Here is a 22,302-nt window from a genome sequence, read left to right as displayed (position 1 = left end):
CTCATTAGTTCTTTTATTAGACAACTGGCCTGGTACTATGGAATGATATACTCTAACAATATGACTTCATAAATAGAATATTATGAAAAGATCTATTGAGAACAGTTTAATTAGTTTTGGCATATGTAACTCATTAATATGATTATGATACAGTAGTAATAGCTGGGTGGATCCATTGGAGGCCTGAGAATTTAGTCTCTGTGTTGCTTTATAGGAAACTGGAGGAATGATCAATGTAATGTTAAGAAAATTAAAAATACTTTATTTTTAAAATTCTATAGTGCAGCATAATAGTTTAAGATGTCTGGGCATACAAAAGTGGTGTCAAAAGCCATGTTCAGACTGGCAGTCACAGAAATATTTCTGCATTTGAAGGGTCAGGCTGTAGCACTATTTCTAGTTCCACACCATTGGCATGCTCAGATGCAAGTCATGTTTCTCAGTAAAGGAAATCATATGTGCACTCATCAAAAGTGATGCCTAATTTCTAGTCAGGCAAGAACATAGTTAATAAAATACTAGTTTCTAAATCAAAGGCATTCTTAACATCTGTAGAAATAAAAATATACTAGTGTCTGCCTGGTTTGCACTTTCTGATCCAGTTGCCCATACCTTTTAGCACAGGATAATGAGAGGAGCTTGCTATTGCAATATTCCTTCAAAGTGAAGAGGATTCAATTAAGCTATTAAGCAAAGGTAGAGGGGCTTTTTCAAACTTCTTTCACTCAGGCTATGTAATGACTAGGTGGGTGCATGCAGGGGAATGGTGAAAACTGTAAATTTTGAATGTACAAATTGCTTTGATTTTCTTTTCTTTCATCTTTATTGATGTCAAATTGAATCCTTCCTTCTGTGGAACAGCACATTGCATGCAAGTGTTATTACTTAAGCAAGCTTGAAAAAATGCAGGTGGCCTTGTACTGTAAGACCAGAACTCATTATTTTCTGTGAAACATGTAAGAAAAAGAGATAAAACATCATCAAAAAATATCTGTCTTGTTTGATGAAGATTAAGGAGGAAATAGGGTATACTGTTTCATTATTGGCATCAGTCTAGGAAATCACATTTAGTGTTAATTAAATTTTCTGTAATATCTTTCATTTGCAAATAGAAGTGTATTAGAAATACTCATTTCTGAGATCTCAGAAATATTATTCCCATTTTCTAATTGAAGGCATTGGTTAGGAGAGCAGCAGAGCTAGACAGAGAGCCAGCAATGCCAACTTTTAGTTCTGTATTTGGCAAACAGAACATGGTCCTGAACTTCAAATTAATCACTAGATGTGTGAGATGGGGCAGATGCAACTCTGCAGCTCCGTGCAGCTCCTGAGTTCACTGGCAGTGCAGCTGGGCTGATGGGCTGTGGTGTTCAGGATGATGTGGATGAGAAACAGAAATGTCCTTTAGCCATAATGGAGAGCCAAAGGAGCTGGGCTGCACTCAGTGGGTGAACTGGAGCATCTAGAGTTGTATCAAATCCATTTTGCTGTCCAGCAAGAAAATTTCAGTTAATTTACATTGCTTCCACAGGTTTTTGGACATACATCAGGTAGAACTTAATTCTAGTCCAAACCTGCTCCTCCTGTTTTATTTCAGCATAGAGGTGAGGTGATCAGTTGTTACAATGCTGAGAGGTTTTGAAAATCCTATTCTTTCATTCCTAAATCCTGATAAATTTAGGATGAAGTTTTTATATATATTGCAAGTTCTTCTAAGAAAGGACTTTTCCTTACCAAATATTCAGAATATATGGTGCTTTAATCCTGACTGAAGGCATGAGACACTATTCTGAAACAAGCAATAATCTATTGTGTTTTTATTGCACTGGTTTAATAAATGCAATTATTTTCACTTATTCCATTGATTGACTGTTTATTCATCTTTAATATTCACTGTTCTGATTTGTACCTTTTGCCTGTCATTTCAATGGTTATCAGGATACTCTTGCTTTAATTAATTTACTTGAATTAGAAATTACAACTTTTCATGTAACTGTGTTCTCTTGCTATAGATGATCCTGATCTTTTCATCTATTTTTTCTTTGTGTCCTGTGTCCTAATTTCCTGTTAAAAATATGTTAATCTGTTTCATTCTGCTTCTGACTGTGTTGTAAGTGACTAATAATTTAAGATCTATTATTAGAGCTCACCACACTGTTAGTCAATGTCACACTGTAATTTAAGGCAGTGTGAAACTATCTTAAGAAGCTGTGAAAAGTTATAAGTCATAACCATATTGATGTTTCAGCCATTTGTAAAGAATTATTTACTTGAATAACTGCTATTATTAAGAAAAGGTATTAAGAAAAGTCTACAAGTGACATTTAATTTAAATAATGGAATCACAGCATGGTTTGGATTGGAAGGGACCATAAAGACCACCTTGTTCAACCCCCTGCCATGGGCAGGGACACCTTCCCCAGGCCAGGCTGCTCCAAGCCCCATCCAGCCTGGCCTTGAGCACTGCCAGGGACGGGGCAGCCACAACTTCTCTGAGCAAGCAACTCTAGAGCCTCACCACTGTCATGAGGAAGAACTTCTTCTTTATATCCAATTCAAAAAAAGAAGCTGTATTAACAAAACATAGTCTGTCTCCATAATTTCTTGCATTTTTCTGCAAATTATGTTGCTTTTAAGTAATATCTTGTCGTGGCATCAAATCCCTGAATGACATTTTTAAGCTGGCAAGCACAATTTGGGTTTACAACCATGGCCTTCATGTTTCCAGAATATAGGGAGAGGCAGTTCTTAAGTCCATTAATGATTTTTAAATTTTCTTTGGATGTTTATTTTCACTTTAACTTATCCATGAATGGAAAGCACTGTTAAAGTATTTTTACATATATTATCTATGTCTCTGAAATTTTTCAGGTTAATTGCCCAGATCCATGATGAATTGTTGTTCGAAGTAGAAGATTCTCAAATCCAGGAATTCTCAGGTAAATACAATCTCTCTTGCTCTTTTCCTCCCACCCGTTTTTACTCTCTATATCCTGTGATTTCTCAGAGAATAAAGAACTAAAGTAGTGAGAAGAAGCACATTGATTCTCACAATTAAGAAAATGTGTACTAAGCAGATTTTTCTGAATGTTTTCCACCACTGGCTCTTATGTAGATAAAATGTTATATGCTCATTTGGAATTCATTAGCATGGTTATTTGTATTTAGTTTTCTAATCAATATTTCATCATCCAGTGTGTGAATCCTATAAAAGTAAATAATATTTCCTCCAAGATTTTAGAAGGAAATAAACCACTTTGAAGTACTTTAGATTAAGGGCTGTTACATAAAGTATTCCATTCTTCATGTAAGATTATACCATTTCTAAGTAATTTCTAAGTTAGTTTACTGCTTTTTTATATTAAGAAACCTTTATGATGGCACTAAAGATTAAGGTTAGTAAAAGTTCATGCCTATGTTTCTATCCTCTCATCTGGCTTACTTCCAGACATTATTCCCTAAGCCAGAGCTTGTCTCAGCATCTGGTACAAATTTAGCAAGCAAGCAAGGGCACATAGCAGACTGTTGGGTCTCTAAATTGTAAATTTATTAGTAAATTGTGGATTTATTCCTGTATGAACCAAGTGTTTATTCACAAACGTTGGTCTAGTTTGAAGCTCAACAATATGTTTGGCTAAACCCATTAGCAAAATGTCACAAATGTTTTAAATGAACCAATACAAGAAATAGAACAAGCATTTAATAAAAAATTAATTTTACCTTCTCATGCTGCATTCATTTGAACGATGCAATTTGCTATATTAGTCTCATTTCATCACTGATCCCTCTTGTGAATATTAGTTCAAAATGAGAGCATTAAAACTCTATCTAATCTAAACAAAGTACCTGGGAAATACTTCAGCTCAGTATATTCAGGGCATTGTAATATATTAGCATTTCACCTCTAAATACAGGAGTTAAAATCTAATTTAAAGTTAAAAAAACCATTAGACAATTTATAGAAGATTGCAATATCTGTTCAGAAAAGGTAATGTCTAAAAGTGACATAATCAGAGTTTCAGAGTTAGGAAGTATAGTGTATTGAAAGACATCTGTAGGACAGCATAGTAGGATTTTTATTATCTTATTTTGCATCAATTTCCATAAAGTATAGAGCTAATATTATACCCAAAAGATAAAAATGATTCATGGTTGATTATACATATAGAAAATCTTAGATTCTGCCCCCACTGGGTCAAATTTAGATCTCCATTACCAGTCTGAATTTGTAACAAATTCAGAAAAATCAATACTTTTCGAGTATAACAGAAAAAACCTCTAGCTATCATATGAATAATAGTAATACATTATCCCACTATGGAAACATGATGACTGGAGGCTTTTTTCTGAAAATGCAAAAAGAGTGCAGTTGAAATACTCAAGTTTAGAGTGTGCACTGTGCAGTAATTAGTTTGCTGATCTCCAGGTCTAGCTGCAGGGTGCAGAACAAACATACCTGTAAATTCCTTCTTGTGCCTCAAAATTATAATCCTATAATTGAAGTTGCTAAGATGACCTTTAGAAAATGGACCTGGGTATTCTAGAGGTGTGAGATACCTTGGAAATTGTCATTGCACTTAGCATAGGCTGCCAAACTTGAGTGTTCAAGATGGAAGTTTTGAAGATGGAGTTTTCAATTTGTTTCTACTTTGCCCTAAGAGTCAAAGAAAAAAAGAAAATTCTGCATTACAGCTGAAGCAAGTGCAACAAAGGGTGACAAAGGTGATGAAGGGACTGTAGCATCTGTTCTATGAAGGCAGGCTGAGAGACCTGGGACTGTTCAGCCTGGAGAAGAGAAGGCTCAGGGAATCCTACTAAACTATATTCTAAGGGAGTGGGCACAGAGCAAGTGCTGGTGCTCAGTGACAGGACCAGAAAACTGAAACACAAATGGTTCCCTCTGAAGATCAGGGAACACTGTTTACTCTCAGGCACAAGTTGCCCTGAAAGGTTGTGGAGTCTCCATCCTTGGAGATGTAAAAAATCCGTCTGCACAAGGTCCTGAGCAACCAGCTCGAGGTGGCCCCTCTGAGCAGCAGGGCTGGACCAGGTAACCTCCAAAGCTTCCTTTCAACCTCCCTGACTGTGTTCTGCAAGTAGTTCTGCTCCTGGTAGAAGAACTAATCCAAGGTGTCTTAAAAGGCTCCAAAGTTGGCGATGCTTCAGTCATTAATGAGGATTTTGTTTGATCTGAATAGGCAGAGAAAGTGTGTATCAGCACAGGCATCTCACTTCAGTCAGCAGGAGTGCTGAAGCACATCTCCCCATTGTCCCTGTCCATGGTGTGAATGGTTTCAGTTCACATCACACAGCAGCCTGAGAACAGTTGACCTAGATTCCTTTCAGATGAACCTAAATAGGAACACTCTTTTCTCCTAATATTTTCCAATTATTTCAGGAGCTGCTAAGTAAGGTAACATTAGATATCTGAGCGTTAAACCAAAGAGGAGTCAGTAGGATGTGTGCTCCTAATTCACTTAAGGACTTTGAAGGTCCAAATACAGTTTTCATCTCTTTACCTAAAGTTCTCTCACCCTTTTTTAAAATCCTTACTCTTTTTGCTCTTATTTGCCAATATTCTTTAGCTGTCAGCTTTGCCTTTACATATCTAATGAGCTTTTGTCCATTCAGAAACTTTAAATTACAGAATCTGCTGACTTGCAGTTTCCAGCCTGCAGTTTAATGATCCAGAGAGATATCTCAGTTGTACAGTCACAAAGCTCAGTAAAGGGAAAGACGTGGACTTGAAGCTAAAGAGCAGTGTTTGAGGGTTTTAATGGATTACACTTCAGTGCCGTGTTATTCTCCTGCATTTAATGTGATCCAAGAAGTACTGGCCTACTATTCAGCATGTTTGCATTCTGATTCCAGTCATGCTTCTGATCTACTTTTTCAGGAAAGCAACAACAAATATATGTCCCCTTTTTCTTGTTTGTAGAATGAACATTAATTTAAAAAGATTTTTAAGATTTATAAATTAAGAACATAAAGATAAATAGTAGTATTTCATTAGATCATAATGCAGAATATAATTCTTCTCAGCAGCATTTCCCTGATGGAAGAGTCTCTTTTGAATTGCTTCACAATATTAAAATGTCCTTTTGCTTCTTAGACTCTCTTGAATGGCAGCTGAAAATTGCCACAAGGAATTGTAGTATTGGCACTTTCTTTAGTCTTGTGTAGGACTTCATATGCTCCACTAAGAATTTTAAGGACTTTACAATATACAGAAATACCATTTATAATGCATCTAATAGTGCATAGATGATTTGGAACCTTTTGAATCTGATAAACAAGAGGACAAGCAAACAAGCAAAGAAGTGTTCTTTTTTTTCTGATCTCCTTCTGCACAAAGTATTGCCTGAGGTGGGTCATCTCAAGGTCTCATCTGTATTTTGGAAGAATATCTTCTTCAAAAAGAATCCATTGCCCACAGTTTTATAGTACACATATGGCTCCCTCTGAATGGACAAGGCAGAATATAATTTATTTATAATAAGGTTTTGAGTGCCCATGCTTTGACATACTTTGAAATACAATGAAGCACATACTGCTCTGAATGGTACAATTTTCATCAAAGATATGGCATATCAATTCCTTCAATTCTCTGTTTAGGGCAAAAACATGACAGCAAAAGAGCTTTTTAAAATCCTAATTTCCTATTAGAGGGTGCTTGGGAAGTTCAAACCAAAACATTTGGCAGGAATTCGTTTTGCTTGGGCAGAAGTCTCTCAGCTTTACCATCAATAATCTGCCTGGTTTCTGGCCAGCTTGCCTGTCTGGCTTCCTCACATCTTGAGCTCTCCAGCAGCCCAGGAAGCAGAGAGGCAGATGATGATATTATGGGAATGCCAAAAACTGGGTTCTTGGATCTGAGAAGGCTCAGTGCCTCTGAGTCCTGAAATCTGTGTAATCAGGTAGGCAGCCTGTCCCCAGATCAGACTGTGAGTCTGTGTAGAGACTCTGGAAGAGTATTTAGGAATGGCAGAACTCCATTTTTCATTTTGTGGGGGCTGTTTGTGACACTGTGCTCTATACTGTGTTTGAACTGCCCCTTTGGCCTTGGACTATGCTGAATGCATTACAGCTAAAAGGGGGAACACACTCTGTGGGGAAGAAAAACAAATTTTTTTTATTTTTTTTTTTTACTGTACGGGGATACCTGTAGTTACAACTGTAGAATCTGGCTTCTAATGTGTGTTCCATAAATAGCTGGTGAGTTTGAAAGGTGAACTTTGCCAGTGGCAATTACTGTGGCTTCTCCTATGCCTTTCTCTCTGCTTGATTGCATCCATTAGTGATAATTAAATGAAAGATACTTGGTACTTGAAATAACATCTTTTTGTAGAAATAGATGTATTCCAGTGCTTTGTGTTCAATATCACAGTGCATTAGAGTAATTTTTAAAGGTGCTTTTTTTAAGAATTCATTTATAATTATACACTATTGATAGAATTAAAGAATTTCTGCATCTGTTTGTATTTTTGATACATGTACAATGTAGAGTTTGAAACAATTTTTTCTAATACTTTACCAGGTATAAAATAGTTCAGCTGAAGTACTTACCTTAAATTTAAGAACACTGAAATGACCAGTTAAAACAAACAAACCCCAAAAACCAAAACCAAATAACAAAAACACAACCAAAAAAAACCCCCAAAACAACAAACAATATAAATTAAACCTATTTATGTTGGTATTAAGATCACTTACCCAAAGAATAGTATCTTAGATTTTGTTTTAACATCTGCCAGTATGCATTTTTGGCTCACACACAGATTACATGAAATTTCATTTTATTCTGCTACAATTTTATGCTTGTTACTGAGGTAGCTGCATTAAAATATGCACATGTTCAAAAGGGGACTGCAGTGACAGAAGAACAAAAGAATAAACTGGTCATCACAAGTTAGTGACATTTTCTGTCCTCTGAGCTGCCTTTTTCTAACTTGAAAAACACTGGTGCGTAAACTAAAGGTGCCTCTAGATAGCTTTCAATTTGCAAAAATCCCTGTTCCATAGATCATATGTCTGGCCAGCTTTGACATGTTTCTGGAGTCATAATTTCATAGGTGAGTGCACTTGAAAAATGTCTTCAGTTTGATAGGGACAAATAAGCTTTTGTTCCACAGCAGGCATGCGTGTCTTATCTTTGTTCCTATTCACAGCACTTTCAAGAAGCATATTTATTCTGGTCAGTATCAAGAAAATCTAATATATGTTTAAACATATGTTAAAATTTCAGTTCCTCTATAATCTTTTAACTTTGCTGTCACCATTTTTTTTATACATAGTATTTTAGCATGCATACTTAGCACTTGCAAAGCATTTCAAGATGAGCATAATCAACAGTTCTCCTAATTGCTGACTATGGGTTTTGAGAGATAACTTGCAAAGATGGGGAGAACAGCATTTTACAGATGCCATTGCAGTACATGGCTGGCTGTAAAGGAACATTTTAAAATTAATAATTTATATGCCCCAGATATACTAGATTCTTGACAGAACAGAAATAATCATTATCCCCAAAGTCTCTAGTCTAAATCTTAGAAAAGAAGCAAAAAATTAAGAGTGGTAGAGACAGATTTATTTAGACACTGTGATTCTGTTTTTAAGTGACTACATTCTAAACTGTACAGGAGATAATGAAGATATAGTTGTGTATGTCTGATTATTTATTGTGAGCCTTGAGAAAGAGGGAAATTTTCAAGGAGATTTGATAAAATAGTGGGAGAATCAGATATTATGTACACGGGACTAAAGGGAACTTCTCCTGTGATTACATACCCCCATGCCATATGGTCTCTTTTATAAATTATCATCTTCATATGAAAAATTACTCCCACTAAGGACTATTCCAGAATTCTGTCTCTCCAAAATCTGGAACTTTAAATTTCCAGCCTAAATGTATTCAGCCACTATACCTATTTATTTTTGTGCAAAGACTGTAATGTATTTAAATTTGTCCTTCACTGTTTACAGTCTTAGCAGACCACTGAACAGGAATGGCAATCCAGCTGCTTTTTCCTGATATTTGCAAAGGAGTGGTTTCAAAAGGCTGAAATGCAGGCACAACAACTTCAGATTGCTTGAAATGAATGGCTTTACTAAACTCTGGGTAGAGAAAAGTCAGTGTGACATGAGAAAGAGAACAGGGAGCTGAACTGACAGAAAAAAAGGAAGGAAGAAAATGAAGCAATACCATGGAGAGGTTTTTAATGGTTGTCAAAGTGAATGAGGAACCATTGGGTTTGTTCACTGATGTGGCCACTTTAATCTGTGCATTTTAAAATTAAGAGTATTTAAGAATGCAGCAGAATTCTGATTGTGCCAGATGCCTTAGAGCGAAAATGTGTGAACCAACAGAGAAAGCTGCTGCAGTCATTGCTGCCATCGTGAATCCCCTTTTGGGGATAACAGCTAAATGGGACAGAACTAGTCAATTCAGAGGTCTAGAGAACTTGGGGAAAACAGGTCTAACTCAGTGCACAGGCAGGAAGCAGCCTTTGTCATATCACTCACTTATTTCAGCCCAGGAAGGGATGCTGCTGACTCATGCTCCATCATTTACTGTCTGTTGGAACTCATTTTGTCAAGAAGACCTATTCCTCTCCTTGCCCAAATGCTCTACTGCTGTTTATTTATCTAACAACACAAGAAATGTTAAGCTGAACAGAGTTGAGTGTGCCCTTCATAAGTGTCTGGTGGGACACACAGGGCTGAGTGATTCTGCATAAAAGTGCAGAATTCAGGTGTTATCCTCTCAAAAGTTTTGTGTAGTCATAACTTGGAAAAAATGTTTACCCAGGACTGACTGGTAACACACTGAGCCTTCTGAAGGCATCCCACCTGGCTGGGGTGCCCCAGCATCTGCTGCATTGCTGACCTCCTGGAGCTGACAGCTTGTTGAAATTCAGAGTGGGCTTCTCAAGACAGAGGCAGTCCAACACTCCTCTATTAATAGCCATGTTGACTTGGACAGAATTACAAATGAGTAATTATTTAGGCCAGCACTTCTCCTTTCACAATCTGTGGATTGCAATGTTTCTTTCTGCGCTCAAAAAATGTTGCTCTGTCCCAAGGTGGACCATGAACTACCTCAAATCTAACATGAAGAAAGTTTGCAGGTGTAGCTGTACAGAGATGTGTCAAATGTCTTGGTTTCCTCAGCTCTGGCACTTGATCTGCTGATACTTTGAGTTACTGCATAGTTTGGACTTCATGGAAAAGCATATGACAGCTCATTAGCACACAAATTGAGTGAGGCAGCACGGTCTGAGCACTGCTCAGGCAGAGGCTGGTTATCCTCATCATTATTATCAATCCAGCCTCGGTGTCAGTGACACGACATGAAACATTACAGACTCTTCTTCATTGCTGGCATCATTAGAAAAGGTTTTGGCAGCAGCCAGAGCAACAACATCCACAGCTTCTTAGAGTTCCTGTCACTCCCTTGCCTCCAACCTCAGCTGCCAAAGAGCTGTGATGTGCAGCGAGGGGTGACTTCAAAGGAAGCTGCTCAGGAATCCTGTGGGTTTGCTGTGGCATTTCCAGCTCGTATCACAGACCCTGCTCCTTCTCAGGCCTGTGAGGCACATGGCCACATCCACTAGTTAGTCACCCATCCTGTCAGAGCAGTGCAGGTTCTGGGGCCACCTGGTACTCCTGCTTCACTTCCACTAGCCAAAAATATCTTCCATTTAAAAAGATGTTGATCCTCTCCTTGATTTTTATTGAACAGTATGTGTTGAAGCAGCAATCCTTGTCAAGCAAAACACTAATTAGCAAGACCAGTGATGGCAAGTCTGATCCCAGATAATTGTTTTGGAATAATTATAGATGCATTTGCACAGTAATAGTGAGCGTAGTGTTATGGCATGATGAGTTGTTAAGTTACATGAATTATACTGAAGTTTAATTGTTTCAAGTCCTGATAGCTCTACTATGCCACAGGGATGATTTAAAAAAAAAAAAAAAATTGGTTCTGATCTTTTTACTTTGAAGAGTAAAATATTTTTTAAAATACAGATTCTTGTGGGCTTTTTTTCTAGCTTCTTTTTTAAAGTGAGTTTTATAGTTGCACAAGAAAATTAAAATATATAAAATGTCATCAAACAGGCAGTTATGAGTAGTGAAGTTGAAAACTGAGAACTCACACATGCTCTAACATACCTTTATATGAAATGTAGTGGTGCTATACTTCTTTATATATGGGATATATAAATTAAATAATTCTCTAAATTTTATCCTGAAATTCAATAAAAAAAGAAATTAAACTGTTCACAAGATATAAAATATAACTTTAAAATAATCGGAAAAAGTTGTAAGTGGTAATTTTATACAGAAGTTCAGATATGATGTAACACAATATTATATATATATATTAAAAAAAATTCTAACGTGGAAAATAAAGCTGTAGGTTTTCAAATTTACCTTATAGCACTGGTAAAAAGAATAATGGAGTCCCTGCAGCAAACCACAGCCTTGGAAGTGCCACTGAAGGTAGGGACAATTTTGAATTTCCATTTCTTTCTCAGGCATGCTTAGCTTTGTACGTCATCATCATTATTATATTAAGACTCTAGAAACAACTATTTTGCTTTTTACTTCAATCATTTCATTTTCGTATTTGCAGTAATTGCTTTTTCAAATTACTATAAAAGTTCCAAAGGAAAATAACTGAAAGTATACTCCCTTTTGGAAAGTGAGATTGTTGTAGCAATGCATGTGGTAATTTAAAAATCTATTTTGTTCTTTGCCATGAAACTTCTGTTAGGTGTGGTAGAGTGAGAAATATGTCCCTTTAATATGTGCCTGGCTTTCTACATGTGCCAGGCATTTGTTACTGCAGAAAAAAATATTGCAAAAGATCTTTCTTCAGTAATTTTCACTTAGAAAATGGGTCTATTTAACATTTTTGTGGGGATGCCTAACACACAAAGCAAACAAAATCACTGGTCATTGCTAAAGATAGAGAACATCATCTACCACAGCAACATCTGTACAAAGTGAGGAGGTAACTACACAGATATCTATGTGTTGGACCTAATTGTAATTACATTAGAAAATAATTATGTTTTTCTCTCTTCAAAACTGGTACCTGTCACTGTAGCCTACTGCTCAGCTTTTGTTGCCTGGTAAAAGACTGAAGCTCCTGGGAATCCCTAAACTTCAGTGAGCAACAGCCCAAGGGTTTCCAGTGTCCTGACAAATGGAGTACTTGGTGCTGCCAGGTCACTCACTCAGCAGCAATACTCATCAAGATTCAGGGACAGAAACAGCTTTATTCTAATTAGTTCAGAAATGGTTGCAACATACAGACTTGCACTAATGGAAACAGTTGAAAAAGAAAACTACTTGATAATTTGTCTTGTATTTCTTCCTGCAGATCTTCTGTATCTATTGCAGAATTCCAGCCACTTTGTGAGACTTTCTTTGGAGGTCTTACAGTTATAAAACCCTTTATGTGTCCTTAGGGAACCCATCCTTACCACAAAAATTGAGAAAGGATAATGAAGGGTATCCAAGATCTAAATTACTCTTACTGATTTCCCCCCTCACTGTTCACTTAACCTTTGTAAGATTTTACATTCCTGTTTGCTAAATATGGTCCAGTGAGACTTTTTGGCCACACTGGGATGATAAATCTCTTGCACTGATACTCCCAATCTTTGCAAACTGCATTTCTGTAGGTTGCTTACATTGTACACCTGTGTTTGCCTTTCTTCTTTTGTTACAAACTCCTTGGGGGCAAAAAAAAAAAAGAAGCCAGAGTGTTTTCCAAGGTATATTACATTTAAATATTTTTAATTACTGTATTACTTGCCTGGCATTCATGCTCCTATAAGGTTCTTAAAAATAATCAAATATGGTATTATTGGTGGCATATAAAGTGAATAGCAACACTAGAGTCCTTTCTGCATAGGAGAAGTTTAAGGAGACTTTTTGGTGTTTTTTCATAGGTAACAGCATTCATACTTTCTCTGAGGAAGTCATGGTCATGAAATAAATATAAGCACTGTAACAGGTTTCTAAGAAAGACAAATGTTGACATGGTTACTGAGGGTGTTCCTAGTTGCAGGGGTAGAATATCATTTTAGTGTTACATTTTTCAGACTAACCATTAAGTGGCAGAAGGTTTCAATGTCCTGTGAACAAATGGGACATCCCTTGTTATTCACCTCTGTCTGAGGTGTTTTACTGTCACACACTGACAAATCCTTCTCAATGCATTAAGCAGGTGGCTTCAAGGTGTCATTCCCATGAGAACAGTAATTTTCCTTTAAACACCAGCTCTGCCTTAGTAGGTGAAAAGAAACACATTCTTAGACTACTTATCTGGGGCTTTCAAAGATTAGGATTTTTTAGTAGGCAGTAGAAGTATTTGGAGATACATATTTCATTACCTTTGTTTGGTCTCCTTTTCCTAAGCAAATGACTGTGGCAGTCCTGACATACTTCTGCTCGTGCAGCACGTTAGGCTGCATCCATCATGGAGATACTTCACCTTCCTCTGAAGCCTCAAAAAGAGATCAATGACAGAGGCCAGATAGAAAACATAAAGTTTGATCTCAGAGAAGAAATTGAGAGTGATCTTTAAAAAAAAAGGCTGGTTTTTTTGTTCATGTTGTTTACCTTTCTATACGGTAGAAAAATGTCTTTTAGGATTAGAGATGTTGAAGATGAAAAGATTTTTGTGAAATGCTCCTGCTCTCCTTCAGCAGACTTCAACTAAATATGTATTATGTGCTCCCTTAATATAAATATTATTTCTTAATATGGAGACAAAATGTCACTAAAGTAGAGCACACGTATAGTCTTAATGGGGAGAGATCTCTTTTTCTTCTTTGAGGTGAAGGATGCTTTATCTTTGAAGTAGCTTTTTTTTCCCAAAATATAGTCCATGCTAATGAGGCAGCCTTCATGTCAACAAATCTACTGTGTACAAGAGCACCAGGAACTGCAAAACAAACTGAAATTAAACCAAAGCAACAATAAAAATACCCCAGCACTTGAAAAGTGGCGGGGGGGGGGGAAAAAAGAAAGAGGGGGGGGGGGGGGGGGGTAAAAAACCCTCATGTCTTTATGCATTGCTGACGGAGTTGCTGATGATAAACATCAAAACCATCATTTGTAGCTCTTTTAAAAGCATGAGATGAATTTTGCTTTAGTGTATTCATTGCAATTCAGTAACATGTATTTGTAATTTGAAAACTAAATGTTAGTTTAAATTGTTAAGGTATTTTTATCAGAATTGTAGCAATAATTGAGTATTAATACAAATGAAGAACATTCCACACTAGATAGGCATGTAATCTGGAGCTGTATCACATCCAAAGGGAAAAGCAAAAAATAGTAATCTTGCTGTATGTGATGTGTTTATTTGTTTAAATTTTTATTTTTTTTCCCTGACAGGTTCCCTTGAAAGTGATTCTCACCACTGGGAAATCATGGGGGTGTATGACAGAATTGCAGGAGATGTAAAGCAGTCATTGGGGATGTTATTCAGTACCCAAACACCTCATTGGCCTGTGCTGATTCCTCACTGAATCACTAGGCAACAGCGCTGCTGGATCTTTCATAAGCACCTAATACTCTGCATGTGAATTTTTTTACTTCATTTTGTCTGTAGCCCTAGGCAACAGCAGTGAGATAAAACTGGTTTTTACCAGTTCATTGTGTTTCCTTTAGCCAAGGTATCCAGCAGGGAGCTGCTTTTGTTCACAGCTAAATTACTACATGTAAGAAATGAAACAAGACACTATTAACCCTTTGGGAGCATCACAAATATATTTGAGTTACACAGATGTTTAGACTTTAATGTTAAATATTTTCTGAAGTGTAGAAATACTTATAAGCTGACAGTATTTGAACTGTGTCAGATGCTTAACTGTTGTGTTCAGCTTATTTTGTATTTTATGAGTAGAATGTACTGCTTGGTGTTCATCACATATTAACTGTCCCGTTCCTCAGACTTAGAAAAGGAGTTAATGAAATTAACTTTTGTCTAGAATTTTGGAGCAAAACAGGTAAACAAAACTAGAAGCTTAAGTGTATTAAAAATAAGGAGATTGTTGTCCATCCAATTAATTTCAAACTGAGTTTGCACCATAGCCTTAGCATACTTTAGACAAAGTATTACAGTTTTGCCTAATTTTTAATTTTTATTACTGATACAATGATAAATATTGTTTAGATAAATTTTAAGATTCAGCCTGATCCTTTTTAGGATTCAGGCTTTTACTTCAATGTTTGGATTTTTTAGTAATAATTTGTTTTTCTGTAGAGTTTATTCTTCAAATGAGATTTGTTTCATAACATTACTGTTTTACAAATTCTGTCTCTGTGCTTGTGGAATATGAAATTGTCCTTGAAGTCTACTAATTATTCAGAAGTAAAAGTCAAGCACAAAACTTTTAAGAGTTGTTCAGTATGTTTCAGCATTAGACATCAAATTATCACAGTAATACAATTTAAATTCTAGAACTGTATGATTGTAAAGACTTTGCAGCATTTTTAATTTGCATAATTAATTAATTTTACTTTGCACTTAAAGCCATTAAACTATTAAACATTGTTTTCTTATGTTGCTTATTAATCATACATAACCTGTCAGCTGACGTGAGTCAGTAGTTTCTAAAAATTGATTCTTACCAAACTGGCATTGATCATGTAAGCAAAGTCAGAGCCTGCTGCACATTAACTGGGGTCAGCTTTTTGGCAGGGGGATCCAGCCTGCATGGCTGTGACACCGTGCCAGGTGCTGTGAGCAGGGTCCTGATCCCACCTCTCCAGCAGAGAGCAGCTTGCACAGCTTTCCTTCTGGTTTTTGCTATTTTCAAGCCCTCTGTGTTTGCAGTGGCATTGAATAAGTGTGAAATGTTCTGTCTCATCTCTTTCACTCCTCTTGAAGATCTACTGGTTTTGGGAGGCCTCTACTAACTAAGCCCTGTTTCTGTAACACTTCATTGCTAACCTTCCTACCATATGGAGGAAATAATAATTTTTGGTACATTCCCAGCGGATTTTCACCTTGTGCATTTTTCTTAGGATGCATACATTACAATTAGATGGATGGTGTATTTTTTCAAGCCCCTTCAGCCTGACAACACCCAAAAACATGCTTAAGAACAAAAAGAACCTCAATCCACTTGTGTGAATTGACATCTGTTCAAATCTGAAGCTCCAGACCTGCAGAGGTCACCGTACAAATTTTCAAACACAGCCCTTCACAAATGACTGTCAGTCACAGTTCCCCAGACACATGCACTTTGTGTAGGTTGTCATGCAAGAGGCAAAGTTAATATTTTATTCTCCTTGTGTCACAGTTTCTTCAGGGTTTTAAATTCCCAAAGAATCAGCTAACAGAAGTAAAAAGGCCAAGCAATAAAGCACCACTTTATCACACATGTCCAAGGGCTCATTCTGTGTGCACTGCTGGGAGGGCAAAAGGCAAGCTGGCAAAATTTTGGAGGATTGTTGCTGACCAAGTCTTGGTGAAGTTTGTGTCCTCCCAACTTGCAGGATACATACCAAGAACTTGGGATATCAGTGCTCCAAATTCTCAAAGTAAAGAAACTGAGAAACTTTCTCCACTTGAGAAAGAGTGGTGTTTGCAATTCATTTCCCAGCGAGGTCCTCTGGACAAGGCATCAGTTTTAGCTCACTTGTGTGCTGATCTATGTATAATTACAAAATCTGTGCAGTACAGTTTTTCCAAACCTTAGCTGAGGTCTGAATCTAAAGAGCCATTATAGGAAGCAAGGCCAGTCCTGACCACAGATTTCCTCCCAAATAAATATAGGTGAAAATATTCAGTATTTGATGACTGCCTTGAATTCCTTTGGGTGGCACAATAATTTCACACCACAGAACTCAAGACCCTTATTATAATAAATAACCACCTTGTCAGGTTATTTTGGTTCTGTATGAAAGGGACTTTAAAACATGGTTAGGCTTGAGCAAGAACAATCATAAGAGCACTTTTACATCCTTGAAGGTCTCAATTTGGTCTCTAAAATGATTCTGTTTTCCTCCCAGCCTGCAAGGAGGGACTGAGAGAGAAAGAAAGAAAAACTTCTATTTGAATTGCAGAACCCTACAAAAGTACTGATCAATAAGCATGGGAAATCACAAAATAAATGGGCAGGGGGAAATAGCTGGTTGTACTTCGTTCCAGATATCCTTTGTGAGAGGGAATTTTATGAATTGATTCTCTGAACACAGTAATAATATCCTTTTGAACTGATTTGTGTCTGGTTTAATTTCAGTCTTTGATGGCCTGAATCTTCCTTTAGTTTATCTGTAAATCTCTTTGTTTGCCATGTAAAGTAGTGAGGAAAGAGCACTATTGGAAATACTTTAGCTCAGTGTCTGTGGGAAATGGAACAGCTCAGCTCTTTGCTGGTGTTTGCATGGGATGGCATGACCAGTAGTGCCCTGCTTGCAATCTTGTCATGTCCACATACAACTGTGGGACAGCAGGACTCTGATCTCCAGTGCTGGTCCAACTTGATAATGACCATAGCTCAAACACTGACCTCAGATTTTATGTGAGCAAAACGTCTTAAACGTGGGGAGGGAAAAAAATTGTGAGTTTTTGAAAAGTAAGAGTAGATTAAGGGATTGAATCTACTAGATCACCCAGGACATAGCTTTGTTCATGTTAATGATTAAGAAAAAACCCTTACAAATAAACTAATTTCACTTTTTGAGAGTCAACAAAACCTATTCCTCTCATTTCTTGTTTAATCTGATTTGAAAAGGAGGCCAAAGAACAGGTTCAAGGTTGCATTATAGTTTATTGATATATTTCCTCAGTGGCCTGAAACATCTTTTCTTGCTTCACCATTAGAAGACCAGACTGGACAAATCCCTGAGTAACCTCTTTTTGACCTCATAGCTCACCCTGCTTTGAGCAGGAGGTTGGACTGGAGACCTCCTGAGGTCCCATCCAACCTGAGTTTTGGTCCTGTGTCATTCCTCAGTTAGACAACAGCAATCACCTGGCTGGAAGACAAGCCAGAAAATCCCTTTAAACATTCTGCTGCACCACATTAAGGATATAGTGCCGTTCCAGAAGAAGCCCCAGAAGTGTTTTGGGATTTGCCTTCCCACCTGTGTTGCCTCATTCTGTGCCAGCATTTACTATATTCCCTGGCTCAGAGGCTCACTTTTGGCTGGCATGCTTCCTTTTGGTATTAGCACATTGTCAGAAACATTCAGGGAGTGGAATGGAATAGTTTTTTCTGCCATTCTGCAATGGTTTTAGTAGAGAGTGGGTCTCTGGGTTTAAAATAAGTTTCAATTGTGCCCTGTCTTTGCCTTGCTGGGAACCACCCCCAGCCTAATAATCAGCTCATCCCTTCTGGAGACAGCAGCCAGACTGCTGCCACTGGTCAGCTGGTTCTCTTGAGACATATTTGAAGTGCACTTCTTCCACCTGTTCCTGGAAGTCCCTTTTTTGTTATCAAGCATGTTGTTATTATCTGCTCTAAGTCCAGGCAATTTTTTATGCTGTCTTTTTATGTTTTGAATTGTGGTGGTCCGGCTTCCAGCCAATGTTTGCTCATTTTTTGTGCACTTTTCCATGTCACCTTCTCCATTCAAGGTTAATTAGTTGGGCAATATTTAGCTCCTTTCTTCCTCAACTTTTGCTTCTTACACTGACAATTTTCCACCCCTAACCTTTCCTCCCACTCCTCATAGATACTATTTCTAGTAAAAATCTCACTATCAGTTGTCCACACGTTTAAAAAAAAATAGCTTATAGTTTTACCTCTAATCTTTGTGCTCTCAGTTCATTCCTCTTCAATTTGGCAAGACATTTATGCATTTATGGCATATTGGAGACTGTTCTCTGGCTAACTATATTTTTACTGTAGTGGTTAATTTCATGATCAATTTTTCCAGGCTATCAGAATTTGACTGTAGAAATCCTCTCTGGTTCTCCCATTCCCTACATTTTTGGCAGCTTCATCTGCTGTGCACACTGAATTTCTCACATCTAATTATTCCAAAGTGCCATGCATCAGATTACAATCCCATTTTCCAATTTGTGTGTTAAACAGAGTACTGTAGTTACAGGCTCCTGAGAATCAACCTCCATCCTCTCCACGAGTGGCTGCTGCCTGCTACACTGCCTTTCTCTACAGAATTGGCTGAGACAAAATTAAATATCTCCCTGGGTTACTTGGCCTCTTTGCACTGATCCATTAGTCCACATCCAGCTGAGTCCAGAAATTAGTTAATTGCTGATTTATCCTGAATGTTTTATTGGTGTCTGGTTAGGTGAAGAAGACAAGTGTCCTCAGGACTTCTGCCAGATATTTTTTTCCCTCTCTTTTTAACTCTAAGCTATGCCCCAGAGCCTGTTCAGGCTGATGATTGACTCCAAACTGCATGTGAAAGACACCTATAAGAACTCCATTTCTTCACAATGAATAAATTCTGTAGCAGTTTGAAAGCTGAGCCACCCTACTTGCCTGCCAGCAATCCCCATCTCTGTTTATCTTCCCATTCATTCACTTGAACCATGATGTTAAATTAAATAAGCTTCCCAGGGAGGTTTTCCTTTAAATATAATGAGCTTTTGTAACATATGAGCTGGGAGAAGTCAACATCTTCCCTTGGGGCCTCTGTGGGTCTCAGATGAGGTTAAAAAAGTGTTGTAAATGTTGGGCTGTAGTCAAACTCTCTGGCTGCCTCTGATGCTATGGCTTGTGATATATTTGATTTTTCTTCTGGAGCTGATTTGTTTTTAGTCCTTTCACTTCTTCTCATACTTGACCTAAAATTTAACCTTCTCCTGGCATTATCCATATCCTTTAACACCTTCCATTCCCTGGAAACCAGGTTAATAAAAACCTCTTTAATTCATCCTACACCTCCAGTCTGGGTAGACATTTACTATTGCACAACAAACCAAATATTTTTCTGCAAAGAATCGTATATTTCTTTGGGAACCTCTTGAATCCTGTTTATATTGCTTTTGTACAATTGAAATCTTGTTTTAAATCCTTCTGACCAACAGGGATTCTGGATTTTATAATTCAAAAGGATTTTAACACAATGGAATAGTAGTATAAGATGAATATAAAGGAGGGAGGATAAATGCAAAGCTTCACACAAAAGAAAAACCAGTTAGCTACTCAAATGTAGGCAACATATTTCCTAAAGTGTAGGGAACAGCAGTTAGGTATCAATTTCAGGAGAGGACCTGGGGATGTGAAGGTGTTTGTAGAATGATCAGGAGTGGTATAAGCAATCCCTCCACTCACTTCAGCCCCAGCAAGGTCTCACTTGAATGCCCTGCCCAGTTTTCAGAAGGGTGTTTCAGAAAATAGATGGAACAACAGGAATCCATAGGAGACCAACAGGAGTGATCAGAGCTATAGACAATATCACCTGTGAGGAAAGGCTGCAAGAATTTAAGCCAATTAACCTTGAGAAGACTGAGGAGAAATCTAAAAGGATTCATTCAGTAAGAGATGGGCTGACATAAAGGTGGCAGTGAACTGCTCCATAGGTCCCCTGGAGATTGAGAAGAGGGGCTTAAATTTCAGCAAGGTATAACAAGGGAAGATGTTAAGAAACTTTAAAAAGAATGCTAGCTATAATTGAACATTGAATAGAGCTTTCAGGAATTTATTACCATGCATTTCTAGAGCAGGATTGACAAATACACATCACAATATACTTATGCTTCTTTGATCCTTCTTCAGTCCAGGGCAGAGGCTGAGCAGCACACTGGGATCCTTTCCAACCCTCCAACCTTCAGAGAATGCACATACAGAACAGAAAGGTGCCACTGGCTCTGCAATGACACCAGCAAATCAGACCCTGAGTTTGCATCCCAATGCAAAATGAGGGGGCTTCCAGTGCAATGTGTGTTATTGGTTCTGGGCAGTCTCTGTACTGTGCAAGAGAAAACAAAGCTCCCTGCCATTCCTCTCTGTGAAGCTGGCCCTTGGGGACAGGAGTAGAGGGAACCAGCACAGATCCTGACCAGCCTGTTATTCAGTGAGTGTATTCCAACAGCAGAGGTGAAGCACTTTGCTTTTCTGCTGGTCATTCCCAACCAGAATCCCACCTGGGCCAGCTCTGCAGTCTGCCTGGATGGCAGTGCCAGGTTCTTACTTGCCTCAGAGAAAGAGTCCATAATGGTGTTTTTTAATCACTGGAGTTTTACTGGTGTGGAGAAAACTGGGATTTTCTGATGTAGTCTCTCTCAACTAGTGCACATGGATTTTTCTTCATACTGAAACAAAATAGTTAAATTCTGACCTGCCCTGGGTCTTTAAAGGATCTTGATCTTTTGATCAAGCAAAAAATAGTAGTGTTCAAACTTTCCAGACTTTGTTGTTTTGCTATTTCCCCACACATCTTCCTACTTGCCAGTGTTCACACCAATTCCTTATGGATAACATGTTACAGGAGTGACTGCATCAACGTTGCTGAGGAAGCTTTACTGGACCTGGCTCAGGACTGGAGACAGGACTCTCTCCATCGTTCTTAAGGAGGCACCTTCAGCTGTGTGAATTGAAACTTGATACAGCTTTTATCTGTATCTTTGTAGGGCACTTGCTGCTCAGCTGGTTGAGGTTTTGATACATTTCCTTTACCCAGGGTCATGCCTTTTATATGTGACATGTATATAACATTTACATAACTGTATGGTTGTTAAACACAGCAATTAGGGTACAAATTAGGGTCTTTTCTCTGAAACAATATAAAAGATCAGTAAGTCATAAGACAGAAAACACTGTTCCCAAGTTGATTTGCAGACAGCTCCTTAAGACTGACCAAAGTTTGTATTCATCAGTCTTCCATGAGAAATTACTGGATTTTTTCAATGTTGGGCAACACCTGAATTTTTTAAAATATTATTTCCATGTATCCTCATATGTTTAAGGTACACAGTTCTGACTTCAGAGGTGATTTTCCTTCTGCTTCAATTTTGAGGAAGACATGCCTCTGCAAGCTCAAATCACAAAGTGGGCATGAAGGTTCATAGTCCCAAATGCTCCTTCTGATGCTTTTAGTGCAGCTCATCACTGTGAGGCATCTACAGGTTGATTTTCTCTGACTGAACACTCTCTTCAGAACTATTGCTGTCCGTTCATTTGGGAGCTTGGAAATAGCAAAACCACACATCTGTGACTTACTCAAAGATAAGCATGAGCATGTATCCTTTGAGAGCCTCAGCACTAGACAGACATGATCAGGAATGTGTTGGCTTTTGTGTAGTAAGTGTGTAATAACCTTACCCTCGAGGTTGGCCAAAAGTGTGTTTGTCTATCC

General features: G+C 37.8%; 1 protein-coding gene across 1 annotated transcript in view; it reads left to right on the top strand.

Moving 5' to 3' along the window:
• Positions 1-14,484, top strand: part of POLN (DNA polymerase nu) — an 87,511-nt gene extending 73,027 nt beyond the window's left edge. Inside the window, exons 22-24 of the mRNA XM_039723955.1 lie at positions 2,872-2,939; positions 11,441-11,502; positions 14,416-14,484. Coding sequence (XP_039579889.1) covers positions 2,872-2,939; positions 11,441-11,502; positions 14,416-14,484 — 199 coding nt within the window. The remainder of the gene's footprint in view (positions 1-2,871; positions 2,940-11,440; positions 11,503-14,415) is intronic.
• Positions 14,485-22,302: the final 7,818 nt, after the last annotated feature.

This window comes from Passer montanus, unplaced genomic scaffold (genome assembly GCF_014805655.1).
Source record: "Passer montanus isolate IOZ18808 unplaced genomic scaffold, ASM1480565v1 scaffold51, whole genome shotgun sequence".
NCBI lineage: Eukaryota > Metazoa > Chordata > Aves > Passeriformes > Passeridae > Passer > Passer montanus.
Note: the sequence above shows the minus strand (reverse complement) of the source record. Positions and strands in the feature narration are given on the sequence as shown.